Source organism: Anomalospiza imberbis, chromosome 22 (assembly GCF_031753505.1).
Source record: "Anomalospiza imberbis isolate Cuckoo-Finch-1a 21T00152 chromosome 22, ASM3175350v1, whole genome shotgun sequence".
Classification (NCBI taxonomy): Eukaryota; Metazoa; Chordata; class Aves; order Passeriformes; family Viduidae; genus Anomalospiza; species Anomalospiza imberbis.
This window is the reverse complement of record NC_089702.1, coordinates 8,688,613-8,709,335: the sequence shown is the minus strand read 5'-3', so window position 1 is coordinate 8,709,335 and position 20,723 is coordinate 8,688,613. Positions and strand designations below refer to the sequence as shown.

The following is a 20,723-nucleotide window of genomic DNA, read 5'->3' as shown; positions in this document are numbered from 1 at the left end:
AGCGCTACAAGTTTCAGCTCGGCGTTAAATTTAAGCTGTGGCTCAAATTAGGGGCTTGGTTGGAGGGTTGGATGGAGCCGCCTCCGACGCTGTGCATTCCCCGGGAGGGATGAAGGGCAGAAATCCCGAAGGAAATGCACTTGGAGCGAGGAAAACCTCAGAGGCAATGGTAAGGTTTGCTCCCAGCGCAGGGAATTGCGGTGCTCACCCCACACCGAGAGGTAACTTCACCCCAGTTTTGGCTCTTTGGGTTCTTCTGCTCCTGAAAACCTTAAAAGTAAACATTTTTCGCTCCTCAAGGCAGCCAACTCCACCTCTAATTCAAGTTTTGTTTTGCCTGAGAGTTGTCTATGAAGACGCCAATTAATTATTAATTGGAGTGTGACACCGAGCCGCCACTCCCTAACAAGCCTGGGAAGATTTTTTTTTATGGATTTCATTCCATCTCTGCAAGGGTTCTTCGGGTCTCGACTCCTTCTCATTTCCCCCAGACTGGTGCCACCAGGACGAAGCTGCAGGAGAGTTTTTATGTCCCAAAAAAGCCTCTCCCTTACTGCAATTAAAGGCAGCAGTTTGGGAGCACGAGGCTCCCGTTTGCGGGGTTGGCAGAGCCCGGCGGGGCGGGTTCAGGACACCCAAAATCCCATCCCCACCATCCAGCCCGGCGCGGACCCCAAAACCCTTCTCTTTCCCCCAGAAGTGACTTACCGTGGTGGGGCCCGTCCTGGCCCTGCCCGGTGGCCGCGGTGACGCCGAGCTGAGAGCGGCGGGTCCTGGAAGTCGAGCAGCAGCAAATTTGGGGGTGGGAATTTCCCCTTCGGGCTTTGAGCGAAGAGCGAAACCTCCGAAGCAGGAAACGAAAGGGGCGAGAGCGACGGCTTCGAAGCGAACTCGGAAAAGCCCCGGGGAGGGCGATGGAGGCCCCGGGGGGGCTCGTGGGGACCGAGGGTTGGCTCCAACCGGTGCCTCAGTTTCCCCTCACACCTTAATCCAGCTTATTAGCTCTTTAATTTGGGGCTAAAGGGGTGTTTGTGCCCCGGAGACCTCATCCCCTGTAAACCAGTTAATATTCCAGCTAATATCCCAGTAATCCCGATTAATCCTCGCTCTACTCCAGCTCAAATCTCCCAAATCCTTCACTCAGCGCCGGAGCCAAAGGAAAATTCTGGGCTGGGTGAAGGATCCCGCCCGGGCCCGTCCCCCCGGGGCTTTCCCCGTGGCCATCCTGCTTCTCCCAGCACGCCCAGTGCCAAGCGCTTACTGGTCCCAGCACACCTGGAGCCATGACCATAAATCCCTGCGGTCCCCAGCATGCCCAGTGCCAGTCCCTTACTGGTCCCCAGTACACGCGGGGTCCTACCCATGCAGCTCCCAGTGTCCCCAGTGCCAGTCCCTTACTGGTCCCAGCACAGCACCCCATTTCAGGCGCGGGGCCGGCCGGTATCTCCAGGGACGGGGGGGCTTTAGGACCCAGCGTTTTTCCCGGGCCGGGCGGCTTTAGGACCGCGGCGGCCCCGCCCGTGCACCTGCCCGGCAGGCGGGGACAGGTAGCGCAGGTGGCCCCGCCCCACCCGGACGCACCTGCGGCCCCGCAGCCGCTGTGGAGCCGGTGAGAAGGGAGGGGACGAGACGAGACGGGACGGGGGTCCCGCTGCTGAGCTCCCCTCTGCTGTAAGGGGGTCCCAGTGCCGGGCTCCTGCCGGGGGAAAGGGGTCCCTGGGTCCCCGTGGGCAGCCCTCGCCCCAGGGAAAGGAGGTCCGGTGGTCCCGGGGGTCGTGGTGCGGCGCCCCTCTCTGCGGTAAGGGGGTCTGGGGTCCTGCTGTGAAGTCGTTGCCCCGGGGGAAGAGGTCTGGGGATCCCGGTGGTCTCGGTGCGGAGCCCCCCACCACGGCAAGGGAGACAGGAGGTTCTCGGTGAGGAGGAGCTCTCGGCCCGGGGGAAGCGAGAGCAGGGTGGTCCTGGTGAGGGGCGCTCCTGGGGGTTGGGTGCTCGGGGGTCCCGGCGCAGAGGCCCCTCCGTGCAAGGGGGCTCAGGTGGTCCTGGAATGGAGCCCCCCGGCGCGGGGAGTCCGGATAGAGCCCCCGGAGCAGCCCAGCGGCTCCAGGGGCTGTGGCAGTTCTGGGCAGGGCACTGGGAGGATCCGGCCCCTATCACCCCCACGGGGCACCCCAGGGCCCCCGGCGGGGCAGAGACCCTCACACAGCCCCCATCTCCCGGCGCTCCCATCCCACACCCCGGGAGCGGCTCCAGGACCCCCTGGGCTCATCCCGAGGGATGGGGGCAGCTCGACAGGACCGTGCTTCCTGTGAGCTCCCAGCCCTCGCACTCCCCAGCACATCCAGTTCCTCACACTGGAACTGAATCCCTCCGGGAGCAATCCTGCTGCACCCCACTTCCCGCTCTTGACTGTTCCCCGTCCCTGCCCCTCCCGATGTCATCGTGGCTCGCTGCCACGTGGAGCTGGTGGCCACCTCACCTGCGGCAGTGTCGGTGTCAATTCACTTGTATTTTATTTATTTTCCTTCTTTTCCTCCACGAGAATATCTCCGTTTCCGCCTCTTCCCACCATCCCTCCCTCCCACATCACGGGGCATGCTCCTGGAATTCCCACCGAACCCCTTTTCCCCCATTTCTGACCCCAGTAGGCTCCACTGGGTGATTTTGATGTTGTTTTTCCAGGGTGCAGGGCCAGCCCCGTGGCAACACGGGATTTTCGGGATGGGTTGGATGGGATGGAGCAGAATCCACCTGGGAGTTTGCAGGGCAGGTAGCGGAGGGTGCAGGTACACCAGGAGCTCACGTGGAGCTCTATGCCAAATCCATCCCAGTCTTTTGAAGGGGAAATTTTTGTTTGTATTTGGCTTTTTGGCCCTTTTTGGGAAGGGACTGAGGAGGGGGTTGGGGTTAGGGCCCCCCCGGGAGCGGCAGCTCTTGTTGGGCACAACCTGTGCCCCTCCCCCTGCACGCCTGAGTGTCCCTCTGGGGTTAATTAGCACCGACACCTAACGAGCTTCATTAGCAACGTGGCAGGAAGGAAGCTGAGAGAGTTGTGGGGTTGATGGAAACAGAGTTTTTTCCCCCAAATCCGCTGCTTTTCCCTCCCCCTTGTTGTACGGCAGCGCCGTGCGATGAAAACCTCGGAGCTCGGGGGCACGAGCAGAGTGGGGGCACCTTCGCTCAGCTTCGGGCAGAAATTCCGAGGAAATGGCAGGGAACACGAGGGGATTGATGGTTTTCCCCCAGTTCTACTTTTCCGCGCTGGATGGGGCCGGGTGCTCTTGGCAGTGAAGCGTGGTCCAGCTTTGATCCCGCGGCGCTCAAAGCGGGGACCCCGGGACCTTCCTCCTCCTCCTTCTCCCCAGCCCAAACTTCCTCGCCCTTGAAGTTGTGGCAGGTGCCCTTCCCCGCCCCATTCCCAAGAGAATGAAAAGAAAAGGGGAAAAAGGAATCAAGGGAAAGGGGGGGGACCCCGAAGTGGAGGAGGAGGAGATGGCGGTGAATGGATCCCGCCGGGCTCGTCCATGCTCCGGCGGCCGCGGCTCACAAAGAGGAGCCGCGGGAAGTTTGGGGGTGGTGGAAAGCTCAGAGGCTCCGACGGATGCCGGGGCAAATTCGGGAGCTGGCGCCGAGCTCCCGGTGGCCGTGGCACCGGACACGGCACCGGACACCGAACCTGCTGCTCCAACTCCGCCGAACCCGGAGCACTGCATGGTCTGCTCGAGTTTCCCTTCGCAGGCAGGAAAATGCCCAGGGAAAGGCTTTTTCTCAGCGGCCAAAAAAATTATGGCAATTTTTGCCTCTATTTTAACTTCGGCGTGCGAGGGGCGGTGGCGGGGGGAGGCTGCAGCCTCTGGATCAGGCCCAGAACAAACTTTTTTTGGGGGGGGAGGGAGGGGTGGTGGCACATACTCCGGCCTTTAATAACCCGCACTTTTCCTGGTGTTTTAATTTCGGGATGGATTTAGGGGCTGGAAGTCTTGGGGGGGAATGCATTTTACAGGTGCCACTTGTGCCAAACCTTATATTAACATATTGCTAATATAATATTGCCATATTAATATATTACTAACATTGTATTGTAATATTGATATGTTAATATGTTACTAATGTTATAATTCTATGCCAATATATTAGTGTATTATGTTGCTATTGTGTTATTATGTTATTTGTTATTAACCTGGTCTAGCGGGAGGTTCTCTGCCCGTGGCAGGTGGTTGGACTGGATGATGTTTAAGGTCCTTAACAAAACTATTGCATGAGTTGATCATATTTATAGATTCTATTTTAGGTACACTATAACCTATATTGAATACAGTGTATTAAATCTTTATTTTGACATCAAGGGGATGCCCCCGGGGCACATCCTGCCCGGGAATTCACCGCAGGTGTTTCTCCTTCCCCCAGGTCGCTGGAGCAAAGCAGGACACCGTGATGCGCCCCGAGCCCCCACACTCCTGAATCCCCCAGCCCAGCCCGGACAACCCTCCAAAAACGCCCCAAAACCCCAAAATGAGGCTGTTCCGCCGCCGCTACAGCACCTTGAAGGTGGCCTTGGCGGGCGCCGTCTTCGTCCTCTTCCTCTTCATCCTCCAGAAGGACGTGGGGAGCAAGGACCCGGGCGAGGAGCCGTGGCTGCGGAACATCGTGCAGGGCAAGGACCAGGTGCTGGACTTGATGCTGGGCGCCGTGCGGGACCTGCGGGACTCGATGCCGCGGCTGCAGATCGGGGCCCCGGAGCCGCCGCCGGAGCCGCTGCCCAGCGCCCGCTCCTGCCTGCCCGGCGTCTACACCGCGGCCGAGCTGCGGCCGCTCATGGAGAGGCCCCCCCAGGACCCCGCCAGCCCCGGGGCCGACGGAAAAGCCTTCAAGAAGGATCGCTGGACGCCCGAGGAGACGAAGGAGAAGGAGCGGGGCTACGAGAAGCATTGCTTCAACGCCTTCGCCAGCGACCGCATCTCCCTGCAGCGTGCGCTGGGCCCCGACAGCCGCCCCCCCGAGTGAGCGCCGGGCCCAAACCCCCCTGGGGCCGCTTACTCGCTTTCAAATGGCCACTTACTCCCTTAAATTGTAGAGGAAATTAAAGCAGATTGTGGCCAAGATGTCACCCAGCACTGGCAGAGGACTGAGTGGAGACAGAGCTTTAAAAAAAAGGATTTATGTATTATTATTTCTCCCTATTTTTGGCCCCTTGGGGGCGGGTTTAATGGCAACAAGCTCTTTGTGTCTCCCTGTACCTGCTTGGTGGCTCCGGCACCTCCCCGCCTTTCCCTCCTCTCCCTCCTTTATTCCAGCGGCTCCAGCGGTCAGACTTTTTCTTTTCTTAGCCGAGTGGAACAGCCCCGGACCCCGCTGGGGTGGGGGGGGAGGGAAACTGGGAAACTCCAGAGATTTCCCCGCCTAGCCTCGGCCAGGGGCTGCCGGATTAAAGCGGGGCCCGCGGGGAGGGGTGGGATGGGGGAGACATGGGGGGAATTTGGGATGGAAAAAGCCTTGAAAGGGATGGAGGAATCCAGCCCCCCCACGCCGGCAGGCGATTATCCGTGCTTAGCAGGTGTAGCGGTGACAAAGGGGGGACACGGAGGCCGGGAATGGGACTCACTCAACCAAAATCAATGGGAATCAAAGCAGGGACGAGTCCAGAGGGGCCAGAGCTGGTCCCCTGCAGCTGTGGGGTTTAGTGGGGGGGGTGGATATCGGGGGGTCACTCCAGTCATGCCTCCCTCTTCATCACCCCCATTCTATCCCCCAGGTGCATCGACCAGAAGTTCAAGCGCTGCCCTCCCCTCCCCACCACCAGCGTGGTCATCGTGTTCCACAACGAGGCCTGGTCCACCCTGCTCCGGACAGTCTACAGCGTCCTGCACTCGTCCCCGGCTCGGCTGCTCCGGGAGGTCATCCTGGTGGACGATGCCAGCACCGACGGTGGGTGGGGACCACGGGGACACAGGGGCCAGAGGGGTGCAGAGAGCATGGGGAGGATGTGGGGCCAGAGGGGTGCAGGGAACATGGGAGGATGTGGGGCCAGAGGGGTGCAGGGAGCATGGGAGGATGTGGGGCCAGAGGGGTGCAGGGAGCATGGGAGGATGTGGGGCCAGAGGGGTGCAGGAGTTGTGATGGGATGTGGGATCAAGAGGGATGCTGGAGCCACGTGGGATGTGGATGCCAGAGGGAGGTAGGACAAGCTGTGGTGGGATGGGGGAGTGACAGGGATGCAGGAGCCACAGGGAGCTGTGAGGGAGCAGTGGGGGGATTCGGGGGCCAGAGGGAGGCAGGATCCATGGCAGGATGTGGGATCAGCAGGATGCAGGGGATGCCAAGCCCCTTGCCAAGCCTGGAAGCAGCAGCTCTGAGCCTCTCGGAGCAGCGGCTCACGCTCCCAGCATCCCGGGATCTCCCAGCAGGTGCTCCCTGTTTCACATCCACCCTGGAGCGGCCCTGGGATTTTCCCTTCCCCAGCACTACTGTTAACCCTGCCCTGGGGACAAACCAGGTGCCCCACAAACCTCCATCTTCAGCCAGCTGTAATCCTCGTTAATTAGCACGCAGAGCTCATTAACGCGAGGTTCAGTGTCAGGGCGCAGGGAGGAGCGGACTCTGCCCTTGTTCCAGATAAATTTTCCCTTTCCACCCACGGGCTCCCGAGGAGCAGGAACCTCACAGTGCCTCAGGTCCAGAGCTCGACTCCCACTGTGGCTAGACGTGGGTTGGACTCGGGTCCCCTTCCCAGGACGCTTTTTCTCGGGGTCCCAGCTCCCACTTGGCCGTTTCCAGGTCCTGGCTTGGCTGCATCTGCCAAGAAATCCCGGGTTCCTCTGGTGACCCCGCATCCGCTGTCCCTTCCCTCAGTAACAGCTCGGTCCTGGTGACACTTCAAACGCAGGGATGTGACCTCCTCACCCTGTCAACCCCCAGTCCCTCTCCAGAGAGGGATTAGACAGGAGGGGGGATTAGACCCTTATAAAACTCATTTTCTTTAGCCAAAAATACACTTGGGACTGGGGCAAAGGCTCAGGTGTTCCTGAACCCAAACCCAGCTGCAGGGTCTGATGGGATGGGATGGGATGGGATGGGATGGGATGGGATGGGATGGGATGGGATGGGATGGGATGGGATGGGGCGGGGAAGCAGGATGGGCTGGTGGGATGCAGGGACTGACACCTTCCTCTCTGATGGGTCCGGATGCTCTTCCCACCCGCAGAGTACCTGAAGGAGGAGCTGGATCGCTACGTGGAGCAGCTGCAGATCGTGCGCGTGGTGCGGCAGCGGGAGCGCAAGGGGCTCATCACGGCGCGGCTGCTGGGGGCCAGCGTGGCCAGCGGGGAGGTGCTGACCTTCCTGGATGCCCACTGTGAGTGTCCGCCCCGTGACACCCTGTGACACTGTGAGTGTCCAGCCTCCGGGCGCTGTGAGTGGCGCTGTCCCCGCTCCAGCCCTGCCCCGTGTCCCAGGCGAGTGTTTCCACGGGTGGCTGGAGCCGCTCCTGTCCCGCATCGCCGAGGAGCCCACGGCCGTCGTGAGCCCCGACATCGCCACCATTGACCTCAACACCTTCGAGTTCTCCAAGCCCGTCCAGAACGGGAAGCAGCACAGCCGGGGCAATTTCGACTGGAGCCTGACTTTCGGCTGGGAGGTCGTTCCCGCGCGGGAGAGGCAGCGCAGGAAGGATGAGACATTCCCCATCAAGTAAGCCCAGCACGGGACTTTTTATCCAGCTGGATTTGCTCTGTTTTCCAACAAATTGGTGTTTTCCTTGGTTTTGGTGCCTCCGGACGGGCGGTGCTGCCCCTTCCCAGCGGGGTTCTCCCGTGGGATTTTGGCGTGGGAGATGGCAGGGAGTTCGTGTCAGAGCTGGGGGGGATGGTGGAGGACAAACCTCCCTTGGGGCTTGGGGAACGCGGGGCCAAAACGGACCTTGGAATCTCCTCCAGCCGCCTCTCGCTCCGGCAGAGCCGCCCATTGAGGATTTAATTGCTGTCTGTACCTTCTCGCCCTCGGATGCCCAGGTGCCCCCGCACAGAACCGGTCCCCTGTGGATCGGGCTGCACCAAAACCCCTCTTCTTATCCCTCTGTTTTACATGCAGACAGAGCCGGAGTGGTTTTCCCTGGTGCCCCCACTGGGAGACACCGGACACCCCGCCCGGGCCCGGCCCCACCCCGGCCGCGGGGCTGGCTTAGTGCACGGGTCACCTGGGCGACGCTCCTGTCCCAATAAAGGCCCCTTTCACCTCCAGCCGGGCACCTGGCTCCCGGCGGTGCCTCGTCTCCAGCAGCTCAGCGAATCCTTGGGGTTTATTATTTTTCCTGAATAAAAGCGAGGTTCTGTTCCAGCCTCAGATGGAAAAGATTAGAGAAGCGGGAGGAGGGGTTGGGGCACCAAGCTCTGACCTCCTCCTCTTTTTGGCGACAGGGTTTTGATAACAATATCCTCTTTTCACTTTGAATCCAGCTGGCAGCGAGGCCCCTTCGTGTCACGCTGTCACCTCTGTCCCCTCCCAGCAGCCAGGCCCAGCCTGTCCACCAAAGCCACCACAGCTGGATGGAGGGGGACTCTGATTTTGGGGCTGTGATGTCCCAAAACTCAGATTTCTGCTCTTTTATTTGTGTTTTACCCCTTCTTTTCCCCTTGCAGGTCCCCGACCTTTGCAGGTGGCCTCTTTGCCATCTCCAGGTCCTACTTCGAGCACATTGGCTCCTACGATGACCAGATGGAGATTTGGGGGGGTGAGAACGTGGAAATGTCCTTCAGGGTAAGGACGGGGGCTCACCTTCCAGGGGCACCTCCAGGGAGCTCCCTGTTGGGGGGCCCGGGGGCTGGACCCCCCCACCTCAGGTGTGGCTTCCCCGCAGGTGTGGCAGTGCGGGGGACAGGTGGAGATCATCCCCTGCTCCGTCGTGGGCCACGTGTTCCGCTCCAAGAGCCCCCACACCTTCCCCAAGGGCACCCAGGTGATCTCCCGGAACCAGGTGCGCCTGGCCGAGGTCTGGATGGACGACTACAAGGAGATCTTCTACCGCCGGAACCAGCAGGCCTCCCAGATGGCCAGAGAGGTACTGGACACACTGGGGGCTGCGGCTTCTACTGGGAGGGCTGGTCCTGCTGGGAGCTCTGCCTGAGCAGCAGGAGCGGGCGGGAAACCAGACAGGTGGACAAAAGTAGCCAAAAGCCTTTTTTTTTTTTTTTTTTTTTTTTTTCCTTTCTCCCTCTGGCCAGAATGTTCCGTAGTAGGAAAACATTGGTGTTTATGAATTTTTTGTTTAATTAATTTTTTTTTCAACACCAAAACTTCTTATTCTTCACCAAAATATCTCCGAGCTCTTGGGGGAGCCTGTGGGTACCTGCCAGGTGACCCCCCCTAACTTGTCTTGGTGCTGGTCACACCATGAGGGATGATGGCAAAGCTGGGGTGACTCCCAGCTCTGAGCCCCAACCTGGAAAGGGTTTTTTTGGGGGATTTTCCCTACTGTTTTCTGAAGTGAATTTAATTTTCGCCTGTGACTTTGTCGACAGAAGACGTTTGGCGACATCACAGAGCGGCGCAGGCTGCGGGAGCGGCTGCACTGCAGGAACTTCACCTGGTACCTGCAGAACGTGTACCCCGAGATGTTCGTGCCCGACCTGACCCCGACGTTCTACGGAGCAGTGAGTGCCGGGATGGCCGGAGCACGCCGGGGCTCGGCCCTGCGCTGGGAACCGCCGGGGGGACTGCCCGAGGGTTGGGTTTGGGGCCATTGCGTTAAACCGGGGAGGGGGAGCTGGTGCTGCCACATCTGTCACCGCTCACTGCGTCTGTCCCCGTGTCTGTCACCGCTCGCTGTGTTTGTCACCTCATCTGTCACCGCCTGGCGGGGCCGGTTTGGACTCCGGCTAAGCTGGAATCCGGCAGAGCTGGTTTGGGCTGAGTCCCAGGGTGGGGAACCCGTGGGGATGTGGATTTGGGTTGAACTCGGGGGAAGAGCTGAAAACTTCCTTGAGCCCCAGACACCATCCTGGCACAGGGAGGGCTGGAAAAACTGAGCTGGGGATGGGATGTGGAACTCCATCTCCATCCCGAGGGAATCTGGGGACGGGTGGGAGGCAGGACCCCACCTCCAGCCACCCATCCACAGGGAAGTGGAGGCAGGCAGGATGTGGAGGGTTGGCTCCGTCCCTGAGGGAGCTGGGGACAGCAGGACACGGAGCTCTGGCTGCATCCCCAAGGAACTGAGGACAGGCAGGATGAGGGGTTCCAGCTCCACCCCTGACGATGGGATTCCCCTGAGGCTGGAAAAGCCCTTTCCCTCAAGCTGGGTGTTGGATCCTGAGTCTGTCCCTCCTCAGCCAGGGCGATGTGACAGCAGCCGGCCCAGTGACAGCCGGGTGCTGGGTGCTGGCTCTCATCCAGCTTTTAATTCACCTTTATTTCCTGAAACCTCAGCCCGGGTGCCTTTCCCTTTGCTCCGTGTGCCGGAGGCGTTGGCTCGGGCGTTCCTCATGTCCTGGAAAGGACACGGGACCCGGAGTGTGCCGGGATCGTGTTTGCACGGCGATAACCCAGAGCCCTGCACAGCCAAACCCGAGCCGGTCCTACCCCGGCTCCTCTGAGCCCTTCGTTCCTCCACTCTCCCGGCGTCTTTTTCCTCACTCCTGCCCCTTTTTCCGCCTACCCCGTCTTTTTTTCTCTCTTTCCCCCCTTTCCTCCCCTCCTCACCCCCGTTCCCATCGCCTTTCCCCGCCCTTTTTCTCCCATCTTTTTCCCCCTCTTTCCCTCTCTCTCCCTCGTTTTTCTCCCCGCTCTTTTCCCCACAACCACCTCTTTTCCCCTCCCAACTCCTCTCTTTCCCCTCACGCCACAGATAAAAAACGAGGGCACCAAGAGCTGCCTGGACGTTGGGGAGAACAACCACGGTGGGAAACCTCTCATCATGTACCCTTGCCACGGGCTGGGGGGCAACCAGGTGGGCCCCCCAAAGCATCCCCATCATTTCCCCCTCTGCCGCCCCCCCGTTTTCCCCCGGGGGTCAGCTCCCGGGGCGCGGCAGTGACGGCCCCGTTGGCTCTTCCTGCAGTACTTTGAGTACACGAGCCAGCGGGAGCTGCGCCACAACATCGGCAAGGAGCTGTGCCTGCGCGGGGGCGCGGGCACGGCCGAGCTGGGCGAGTGCCAGTTCCGAGGGAAGCCCGGCCGGGTGCCCGCCAGCGAGGAGTGGGACCTGGCGCAGGTGAGGAGACCCCCTCCGTCCCGGGAATCGCCCCTGGGCACGGCGGCACCGTGCCCGCCACGGCGCTGCTCCTCCGGGGCTGTTTCCCCTCGCTCACATCCCGTGCTCGCCCCGTGGTCGCTCACTGATCGCTTGGGTTGTTTCTCGGCAGAACCGGCTGATCAAGAACTTGGCCTCGGGGATGTGTCTGACGGCGCGGGGGAAGCACCCGGCGCTGGTTCCCTGCGACCTCACGGACCCGCACCAGCTCTGGTCCTTCACCTAAAAGGGAGCGGAGCCCCCGGCCGCGCCGGCCACGCTCAGGAAACCAGGATCCAAAAAACTTCCTTGTTTGCTTTAATTTAAGACGTGAAAGCCTTAAATATGCTGCATTTCGTGGTTGCCTTGAACTGAATCCCGTGCTTTTGGGAGCCGGGCTCTGCCGGGGGCGCCCCACGGACCCCGAAACGCAGCGGGCGTGGCGGGGACGCTCCTGCGGATGCTCCTCGGAAGCCGCCGCTCGTCCTCCCCACCCCGGCTGCAGCCAGAGACTCTTCAGTTCAGATCCGGCATTAAAAACGCGGATGCGCCTCCCCAGATGTGGAATCTGGGCGGGAAAATCCGGCGAGGAGGACGATGGTGACCGTGGGGCTCCTCCAGTCGAGGGAGGGGATCGGGGCTTGCGGTGGCTCCTGGCGGGCAATGGGAGAAGCTGGGATCTGTGCCTTAGGAATCACGTTGGATTTCGAGGAAGGAGGCGGGGGGGGGGGGAGGGAAGTTCGATTTTTAGTTTTATTACTGTTGTTATTAAATGATGATGATTCCTGGGTGCGATTCTCCTTGGGCTGAGGAGGAGGAGTTTTCTCTGAATGGCACTACAGAGTCCTTCTAAACAGGATTCCGAGTGCCACATCTCCTCTGTTCCAAATTTTTTTTGTCTATCCCAACTTCTGTAGCTGCCACTTTTGTTGCCATTTCATTATAGTGGGGGAAAAATCCTCCTGAACAAGGCAGGAGGGGGAAGAACCTGTCCTAGACACTCAGCCTCAAATAAAGAGATGATTTATTTTACACAAATCCTGTCTCCAGCCATTCTGAGCTCCCCACACTCGTCTGGCCTTATATCCTCCAGTCTTCCTGTTCTAGAAACTCCCTGTTTAGCCCAAAAATGAGTTTACAGCCCTTTGTGCCACAGCTGGGGGATCAGCTTTGCATTGGGGTGTCCCTGTGTGGGGCAGAGCCGTTGTTGCTGTCCCTCGCCGCGTGCCCTTGGTGCTGATAGAACAAACATGGGGTTACGTGGAAATGGTGTTCCTGGGAAATCTTGTGTTTTCCTTGGAGATAAAGGCAGAACTGCAGCAGGTGCTTTTTATTGCCTTCACTTTTTCTGACCTGGCGGACCCCACGACCCCCGTGATCCCAAATGCCAGTGCCTGTGCCTCCAGGGCCAACGTTCCCCCCAAAACAATCTCAGTTTGGAGTTCAAGGGGGAAAAATGGCACCGTTTTGGCCCAAACTCCAGGGTTTATTTCAAACCACATCGCTGCTTCGTTCTGCCCCAACCTCAGGCCCCAGGGAGGCCGAGCCCCGGCCCTGCTCAGCGCTGGCTGTGCTGGGGGCTTGGGGAGGGGCTGACGGTCGTGCTCTGGTTGTGCCTCGATTTCCCCATCCCGGCGCCGATGCGGCTCCATTCAGGTGTTGGATCAACCCCTGGGAACCATCCCCCAAAGCCAGGCCGCGGAGAGCTGCAGCCAAGGCCCCCGTCGGGCTGAGAGCGGGCCACCGCGGTGACAGCGCTCCGGGCCACGGGGACAGGAGGCGGCAGCGCAGGGCAGCGTCTCCCTGCGACCCAGCGCCGAGGGGCGCTCGGGCTGGCCCTGGGGTGCCCGGGCGCCGTGTCAGCTTTGGCAGAGGGGCCAAGGCCGCTCGGGGGGGCCGCGGGCACCTGCTTCCCTTCCCGCGCCTCCTCCCGCGGCCCCGTTAAAGCGCCCGCGGGGCAGCCCCTCGGAGCCGCCGCGGACGCCGCTCCACGATGATGCTGCAGCTCGTGCTCCTCGCCGCGCTCGCCCTGTGCGGTGAGTCCCGCCCGGAGCCTTCGGCCTCGGCACCTCCCGAAGGCCCCCTTGACCCACCCCCCCGGGGGGGACTCACGCCGTCCCTCCGTCCCCAGGGCGCTGCTCCGAGCTGGATCTCGATGGCATGCAGCGGGTGGTCGGCGGCACCGAGGCGCGCTCGCACGCCTGGCCCTACCAGGTGGGTCCTGCCGGCGTCCCGCGGCCAGGCCCGGGGCTCTCCCCGCGCCGGGACCCCGCGCTGAGCCCCGGCCCGTGTCTCGCCCCTCCCCAGATCTCCCTGCAGTATTACTCCGGCGGCGGCTGGTACCACACCTGCGGAGGCTCCCTCATCCAGAGGAACTGGGTGATGACCGCCGCCCACTGCGTCAACAAGTGAGCGGGCCGGGGACCCCTCCTTCCTCTCGCCAAAGCTCCTTTCCCCCGAAAACCTTTCCAAGGAGAAATTCTGGCTGCCCCAAGCACCAGAGCAGCCGCCCTTGGAGGCTTTTGGGCTCCTCAGGCAGGGGCTCCACGGGGCTCCTCTGGCAGCGTCCTCTTCCCGCTCCGAGCCTCCCGGATCAGCTCACGCTCGGGATGAGCGGAGCTCGGGGCTGACGGAGTGGTTTTGCACCTTGCCGGCAGAAACTTGAACTATCGTGTGGTGGCCGGCGAGCACAACCTCAACGTCAACGAGGGCAGCGAGCAGGTCTTCAGCGTCAGCAAGATCGTCGTCCACCCCTACTGGAACAGCAACAACGTGGGGCGCGGGGTAAGGCCGGCGGGAGGGGGACTTGGGCGGAGCGCGGCAGGGATTTGGGGAGGGTCCTCGTAACCTCCTCTCCCTTTCCCCCGGCAGCTACGACATCGCCCTGTTTCCGCCTGAGCAGCTACGCCACCCTGAACAGCGCCGTGCAGCTGGCGGTGCTGCCCCAGGAGGGCACCATCCTGCCCAACAACTACCCCTGCTACATCACGGGCTGGGGCATGACCCGCAGTGAGTGACCGGCTCCCCCCGCGCCCAATTCCCCCGGCACCGGGCAACGCCGGCAGCCGCGGCAGCGCTCGGAGCCCTCGACGGCCCCAGGAGGCTCCGCTCGGGGCTTTGCTCGGGGCACGCCGGTGCCCGGCGCCGGGTGGGGCCGTGCCGAGCCCTGGGGGGACGGGCGGGGCCGGAGGGGCTCGGCGGGGGGCGCGGGCTCTGCTTTGCTTGCGGCGTCCGGCGGCTCCGAGGCGGCGCTGACCGGCGCCGGCTCCGCGCAGGCAACGGGCAGCTGTCCAGCGTCCTGCTCCAGGCCTACCTGCCCGTCGTGGACTACCAGATCTGCTCCAGCCCGTCCTACTGGGGCTCCATGGTCAAGAACACCATGGTGTGCGCCGGCGGCGACGGCGTGCGCTCCGGCTGCCAGGTCCGGCCGCGGCCCCCGCGCTGCCCCCGCGCTGCCCCCCGCCACCCCCGGCGCCCCCCGCAGCCCCGGCTCACGCCGCTCCTCGCTCCGCAGGGCGATTCCGGCGGTCCCCTGCACTGCGCCGTCAACGGGCAGTACCAGGTGCACGGCGTCACCAGCTTCGTGTCCAGCCAGGGCTGCAACGTCGTCCGCAAACCCACCGTGTTCACCCGCGTCTCCGCCTACATCTCCTGGATCAACAGCGTAAGGCGGCCGGGCCGGCCGGGGCTCAGCCCCAGCGCTCTCGGGGCACCGCTGCGCCGGCCCCGGCCCCGGCCCCGCGCGGCTCAGCCCGGCCCTTCCTCCCTTCCAGGTGATCGCCCAGAACTGAGCCGAGCCGGACAAGCGCTCGCCGCCCCTCGCCCACGGCCATCCCCTGACTGCCCCGCGCTGCGCTCCGGGCTTCTCGCACACGAGCCGGCCTCAATAAAATCTCTCCTCCCGTCTCTGTGCCTCCGCGCTGCCTTGTCCGCGCCCGCCCATCCTTCCTCCTCCGGCCCGCCATCCTCGTCCCCGCCCAGCTCCCGCACCAGCCCTTCCCCGCCTCCTCCTCCTCCTCCTCCTCCTCCTCACTCCTCAGGAAGAGCCTTGGGGAGCAGGAGCTGACTCCGAGCTCTCGGGGCAGCCGAACGTCTGTGGGATGCTGGGAAAGGGCGAAATGCTGCTGCAAAGCCCCTTCCGGGGCAGCGAGGCCATTGCCCCTTGGCAGTACGGGGGCAGGCAGAGGATTCGGGGCCATCCCATCGGATTTCCCCTGCCGCTTGCTCCATTTGCCTTCCCAAAATTTCCTCCTTGGCCACGAGAGGTGTCGGATTCGGGGACTGCCACCTCCTCGTCCCTCAGCTGCATCCTGGCCCTGTGCCACCACCCCCCAGCCTGGGGACAAAGCACCAGCACCAACGTGCCCCAAACAGCCAGTTTACACCCAACCCAGACACTGCTGGGTGGATCCAGCGCCCTGCTGCGAGTTCCTCTCACCCCTTGGCCGTGTCCTGCTGAACAAACACCCAAGAACGACAAGATGGCTCTGCCAGCCCTGGGGTGGCCACGGGAGCAGTGGCTGTGCCTGGCACTGCTGAAGCCCCCGAGGGCTGTGTCCAGTTCTGCCCCTCCCAACAAGAAAAACACCGAGGCGCTGGAGCATGTTCAGAGAAGGGAACGGAGCTGGGGAAGGGGCTGGAGCAGCTGAGGGAGCTGGGGAGGCTCAGCCTGGAGAAAAGGAGGCTCAGGGGGGACCTTCTGGCTCTCCACGACTCCCTGACAGGAGGGGACACATGGCGGGGGGGGGGGGTCGGGTCAGGTTCTGCTCCCAGGGAAATGGGAGGAGAGGGAGGGGAGGGCAGAGTCTCAGGCTGTGCCAGGAGAGGCTCAGGTTGGACATCCGGAGGAATTTCTTTATCGTGCCTTGGTTTGAAAAGCCAGGTGTCTGCTAAAGAAGGCAGGGGCATCTCTGAAATAGAAAATGTAAACTCCCTCCTTCCAAATTATTATAATTTCGAAATTAAGGGGCCTCTCAGGCAAAGATATTGAAGTAGCAATAACAGTTCTTTATTAGGAAATTAAAAAAAAAAAAAAAAAAAAACTAATACAATACAGCTCTGCCAGAGCCAGAGCAGCCCTGACCCGCTGTGGGTCAGGGTGGTGGCAGCAGTCCCATCCCATGGTGGCTCAGCCCTCCTGCAGTGCCAGCTGTGCTTCTGCTGGAGCAGGGATCCTGCACAAGGGGGGAGTTTTCCTCTGAAGCTCCAGGGCTGGTGTGGATGGGCCTGGGCTCGCTCTGGAATGCAGTGGGGAAGAAAGCTGCTCCCCTGGGAATGCAGTGGGCAAAGGTGCTGCTGTGGTGTCCCAAAAAGTCAGATTGTATCCAGGTAGGAATGCTCGGCTCCTCCCCTGGGCAGAGCATCTCCAGTGGGATGATGGAATTTTCTCAGCCATGCAGGGACACTCACTGGCCATGAACAGAAGATAATGAATAATTAATGGCCCATGAACAGAAGAGATCTGGAGGGAGATTGGTTGTGGAAGAGCTAAAGAAAAACTGCCCAAAGAGCAGATGATAACTGCCCCACCCCTAACAGATGGCAGCAGAATACACCCCCCAGCCACATCTTGCAACCTAAGACACATGGGCAGGGTGGGTGCCCATTGGCGGGGGCTGCCCAGCGAGGAGGTGGAGTCCCTCTCCATGGAGGTGTCCAAGGAAGGACTGGATGTGGCACTCAGTGCTCTGGGCTGGTGATAAGGTGGGGATTGGGCACAGCTGGGTCTCGATGGTCTGGCAGGGCTTTTCTCACCTCAGGGAGTCTGGGATTCTGTGCTTGGTGTGCTGAGGAATGCAGCGGGTGAGAGAGCTCAGTCTGTGGTTGAGATGAAGGTTGTGCTCTGGGTGGTACAAGAGGCCGTGAACTGCTGACCTTTGCTGACCCTTTGTAGAGCAGTGGCACAGCCAAGTGGGTGGACACTGGGAGAGACGGGAGGAGCCAAAGATTTGTTAGGAAGAGCGGAACTTGCACTCTTGGACTGTGAGGGATAAACCCGAGGAGTTTCTCCTCAGAGGCACCAGCTGGGGCTGTGCCGGCGTCACTGCACCGTGAATCAATGGCTTTGTGGAACAGGACATTTTGGACTGGCGTGGGAAACCAAGGCTGGAGCCGCAGCTGGCCAAGGAGGGGATTGTGCCGATCTCCTGATGTCCATCCAACCTGAGCCTCTCCTGGCACAGCCTGAGACTCTGCCCTCCCCTCCTGTCCCGTTTCCCTGGGAGCAGAACCTGACCCGACCCCCCCCCCCCGCCATGTGTCCCCTCCTGTCAGGGAGTCGTGGAGAGCCAGAAGGTCCCCCCTGAGCCTCCTTTTCTCCAGGCTGAGCCTCCCCAGCTCCCTCAGCTGCTCAGCCCCTTCCCCAGCTCCGTTCCCTTCTCTGAACATGCTCCAGCGCCTCGTGTTTTTCTTGTTGGGAGGGGCAGAACTGGACACAGCCCTCGGGGCTTCAGCAGTGCCAGGCACAGCCACTGCTCCCGTGGCCACCCCAGGGCTGGCAGAGCCATCTTGTCGTTCTTGGGTGTTTTGTTCAGCAGGACACGGCCAAGGGGTGAGAGGAACTCGCAGCGGGCGCTGGATCCACCCAGCAGTGTCTGGGTTGGGTGTAAACTGGCTGTTTGGGGCACGTGGTGCTGGTGCTTTGTCCCCAGGCTTGGGGGGTGGTGGCACAGGGCCAGGATGCAGCTGAGGACGAGGAGGTGGCAGTCGTGGCCAAGGAGGAAATTTTGGGAAGGCAAATGGAGCAAGCGGCAGGGGAAATCCCGATGGGATGGCCCCGAATCCTCTGCGTGCCCCCGTACTGCCAAGGGGCAATGGCCTCGCTGCCCCGGAAGGGGCTTTGCAGCAGCATTTCGCCCTTTCCCAGCATCCCACAGACGTTCGGGCTGCCCCGAGAGCTCGGAGCCAGCTCCTGCTCCCCAGGGCTCTTCCCTGAGGAGTGAGGAGGAGGAGGAGGAGGAGGAGGAGGCGGGGAAGGGCTGGTGCGGGAGCTGGGCGGGGACGAGGATGGCGGGCCGGAGGAGGAAGGATGGGCGGGCGCGGGACAAGGCAGCGCGGAGGCACAGAGACGGGAGGAGAGATTTTATTGAGGCCGGCTCGTGTGCGAGAAGCCCGGAGCGCGGCGCGGGGCAGTCAGGGGATGGCCGTGGGCGAGGGGCGGCGAGCGCTTGTCCGGCTCGGCTCAGTTCTGGGCGATCACCTGGAAGGGAGGAAGGGCCGGGCTGAGCCGCGCGGGGCCGGGGCCGGGGCCGGCGCAGCGGTGCCCCGAGAGCGCTGGGGCTGAGCCCCGGCCGGCCCGGCCGCCTTACGCTGTTGATCCAGGAGATGTAGGCGGAGACGCGGGTGAACACGGTGGGTTTGCGGACGACGTTGCAGCCCTGGCTGGACACGAAGCTGGTGACGCCGTGCACCTGGTACTGCCCGTTGACGGCGCAGTGCAGGGGACCGCCGGAATCGCCCTGCGGAGCGAGGAGCGGCGTGAGCCGGGGCTGCGGGGGGCGCCGGGGGTGGCGGGGGCAGCGCGGGGGCAGCGCGGGGGCCGCGGCCGGACCTGGCAGCCGGAGCGCACGCCGTCGCCGCCGGCGCACACCATGGTGTTCTTGACCATGGAGCCCCAGTAGGACGGGCTGGAGCAGATCTGGTAGTCCACGACGGGCAGGTAGGCCTGGAGCAGGACGCTGGACAGCTGCCCGTTGCCTGCGCGGAGCCGGCGCCGGTCAGCGCCGCCTCGGAGCCGCCGGACGCCGCAAGCAAAGCAGAGCCCGCGCCCCCCGCCGAGCCCCTCCGGCCCCGCCCGTCCCCCCAGGGCTCGGCACGGCCCCACCCGGCGCCGGGCACCGGCGTGCCCCGAGCAAAGCCCCGAGCGGAGCCTCCTGGGGCCGTCGAGGGCTCCGAGCGCTGCCGCGGCTGCCGGCGTTGCCCGGTGCCGGGGGAATTGGGCGCGGGGGGAGCCGGTCACTCACTGCGGGTCATGCCCCAGCCCGTGATGTAGCAGGGGTAGTTGTTGGGCAGGATGGTGCCCTCCTGGGGCAGCACCGCCAGCTGCACGGCGCTGTTCAGGGTGGCGTAGCTGCTCAGGCGGAACAGGGCGATGTCGTAGCTGCCGGGGGAAAGGGAGAGGAGGTTACGAGGACCCTCCCCAAATCCCTGCCGCGCTCCGCCCAAGTCCCCCTCCCGCCGGCCTTACCCCGCGCCCACGTTGTTGCTGTTCCAGTAGGGGTGGACGACGATCTTGCTGACGCTGAAGACCTGCTCGCTGCCCTCGTTGACGTTGAGGTTGTGCTCGCCGGCCACCACACGGTAGTTCAAGTTTCTGCCGGCAAGGTGCAAAACCACTCCGTCAGCCCCGAGCTCCGCTCATCCCGAGCGTGAGCTGATCCGGGAGGCTCCGAGCGGGAAGAGGACGCTGCCAGAGGAGCCCCGTGGAGCCCCTGCCTGAGGAGCCCAAAAGCCTCCAAGGGCGGCTGCTCTGGTGCTTGGGGCAGCCAGAATTTCTCCTTGGAAAGGTTTTCGGGGGAAAGGAGCTTTGGCGAGAGGAAGGAGGGGTCCCCGGCCCGCTCACTTGTTGACGCAGTGGGCGGCGGTCATCACCCAGTTCCTCTGGATGAGGGAGCCTCCGCAGGTGTGGTACCAGCCGCCGCCGGAGTAATACTGCAGGGAGATCTGGGGAGGGGCGAGACACGGGCCGGGGCTCAGCGCGGGGTCCCGGCGCGGGGAGAGCCCCGGGCCTGGCCGCGGGACGCCGGCAGGACCCACCTGGTAGGGCCAGGCGTGCGAGCGCGCCTCGGTGCCGCCGACCACCCGCTGCATGCCATCGAGATCCAGCTCGGAGCAGCGCCCTGGGGACGGAGGGACGGCGTGAGTCCCCCCCGGGGGGGTGGGTCAAGGGGGCCTTCGGGAGGTGCCGAGGCCGAAGGCTCCGGGCGGGACTCACCGCACAGGGCGAGCGCGGCGAGGAGCACGAGCTGCAGCATCATCGTGGAGCGGCGTCCGCGGCGGGCTCCGAGGGGCTGCCCCGCGGGCGCTTTAACGGGGCCGCGGGAGGAGGCGCGGGAAGGGAAGCAGGTGCCGCGGCCCCCCCGAGCGGCCTTGGCCCCTCTGCCAAAGCTGACACGGCGCCCGGGCACCCCAGGGCCAGCCCGAGCGCCCCTCGGCGCTGGGTCGCAGGGAGACGCTGCCCTGCGCTGCCGCCTCCTGTCCCCGTGGCCCGGAGCGCTGTCACCGCGGTGGCCCGCTCTCAGCCCGACGGGGCCTTGGCTGCAGCTCTCCGCGGCCTGGCTTTGGGGGATGGTTCCCAGGGGTTGATCCAACACCTGAATGGAGCCGCATCGGCGCCGGGATGGGGAAATCGAGGCACAACCAGGGCACGACCGTCAGCCCCTCCCCAAGCCCCCAGCACAGCCAGCGCTGGAGCAGGGCCGGGGCTCGGCCTCCCTGGGGCCTGAGGTTGGGGCAGAACGAAGCAGCGATGTGGTTTGAAATAAACCCTGGAGTTTGGGCCAAAACG

General features: G+C 62.9%; 3 protein-coding genes across 3 annotated transcripts; 2 read left to right on the top strand and 1 right to left on the bottom strand.

Moving 5' to 3' along the window:
- Nucleotides 1-1,474: 1,474 nt before the first annotated feature.
- On the top strand, nucleotides 1,475-11,931 carry GALNT6 (polypeptide N-acetylgalactosaminyltransferase 6). The gene is made up of 11 exons (XM_068212671.1): nucleotides 1,475-1,609; nucleotides 4,405-4,997; nucleotides 5,750-5,922; nucleotides 7,199-7,348; nucleotides 7,449-7,683; nucleotides 8,631-8,748; nucleotides 8,849-9,049; nucleotides 9,510-9,641; nucleotides 10,835-10,936; nucleotides 11,048-11,200; nucleotides 11,352-11,931. The coding sequence occupies exons 2-11, from the start codon at nucleotides 4,510-4,512 to the stop codon at nucleotides 11,463-11,465; spliced, it is 1,866 nt and encodes a 621-aa protein (XP_068068772.1). The 5' UTR covers nucleotides 1,475-1,609; nucleotides 4,405-4,509; the 3' UTR covers nucleotides 11,466-11,931.
- Nucleotides 11,932-12,949: 1,018 nt separating this feature from the next.
- On the top strand, nucleotides 12,950-15,116 carry LOC137487034 (chymotrypsin-like elastase family member 1). Its single transcript, XM_068212681.1, is given in 9 exon segments — nucleotides 12,950-13,254; nucleotides 13,350-13,432; nucleotides 13,526-13,626; nucleotides 13,876-13,995; nucleotides 14,090-14,105; nucleotides 14,107-14,227; nucleotides 14,494-14,639; nucleotides 14,733-14,882; nucleotides 14,992-15,116. Coding segments are annotated over 9 exon segments (798 nt in total). The 5' UTR covers nucleotides 12,950-13,211; the 3' UTR covers nucleotides 15,010-15,116.
- Nucleotides 15,117-18,283: 3,167 nt separating this feature from the next.
- LOC137487033 (chymotrypsin-like elastase family member 1) lies at nucleotides 18,284-20,492 on the bottom strand. The gene is made up of 8 exons (XM_068212680.1): nucleotides 20,151-20,492; nucleotides 19,973-20,055; nucleotides 19,779-19,879; nucleotides 19,404-19,529; nucleotides 19,180-19,316; nucleotides 18,768-18,913; nucleotides 18,526-18,675; nucleotides 18,284-18,416 (listed from the first exon to the last, which is right to left on the bottom strand). Exons 1-8 carry the CDS (start codon nucleotides 20,191-20,193, stop codon nucleotides 18,399-18,401), a joined length of 804 nt encoding a protein of 267 aa, XP_068068781.1. The 5' UTR covers nucleotides 20,194-20,492; the 3' UTR covers nucleotides 18,284-18,398.
- Between the last annotated feature and the right edge of the window lie 231 nt (nucleotides 20,493-20,723).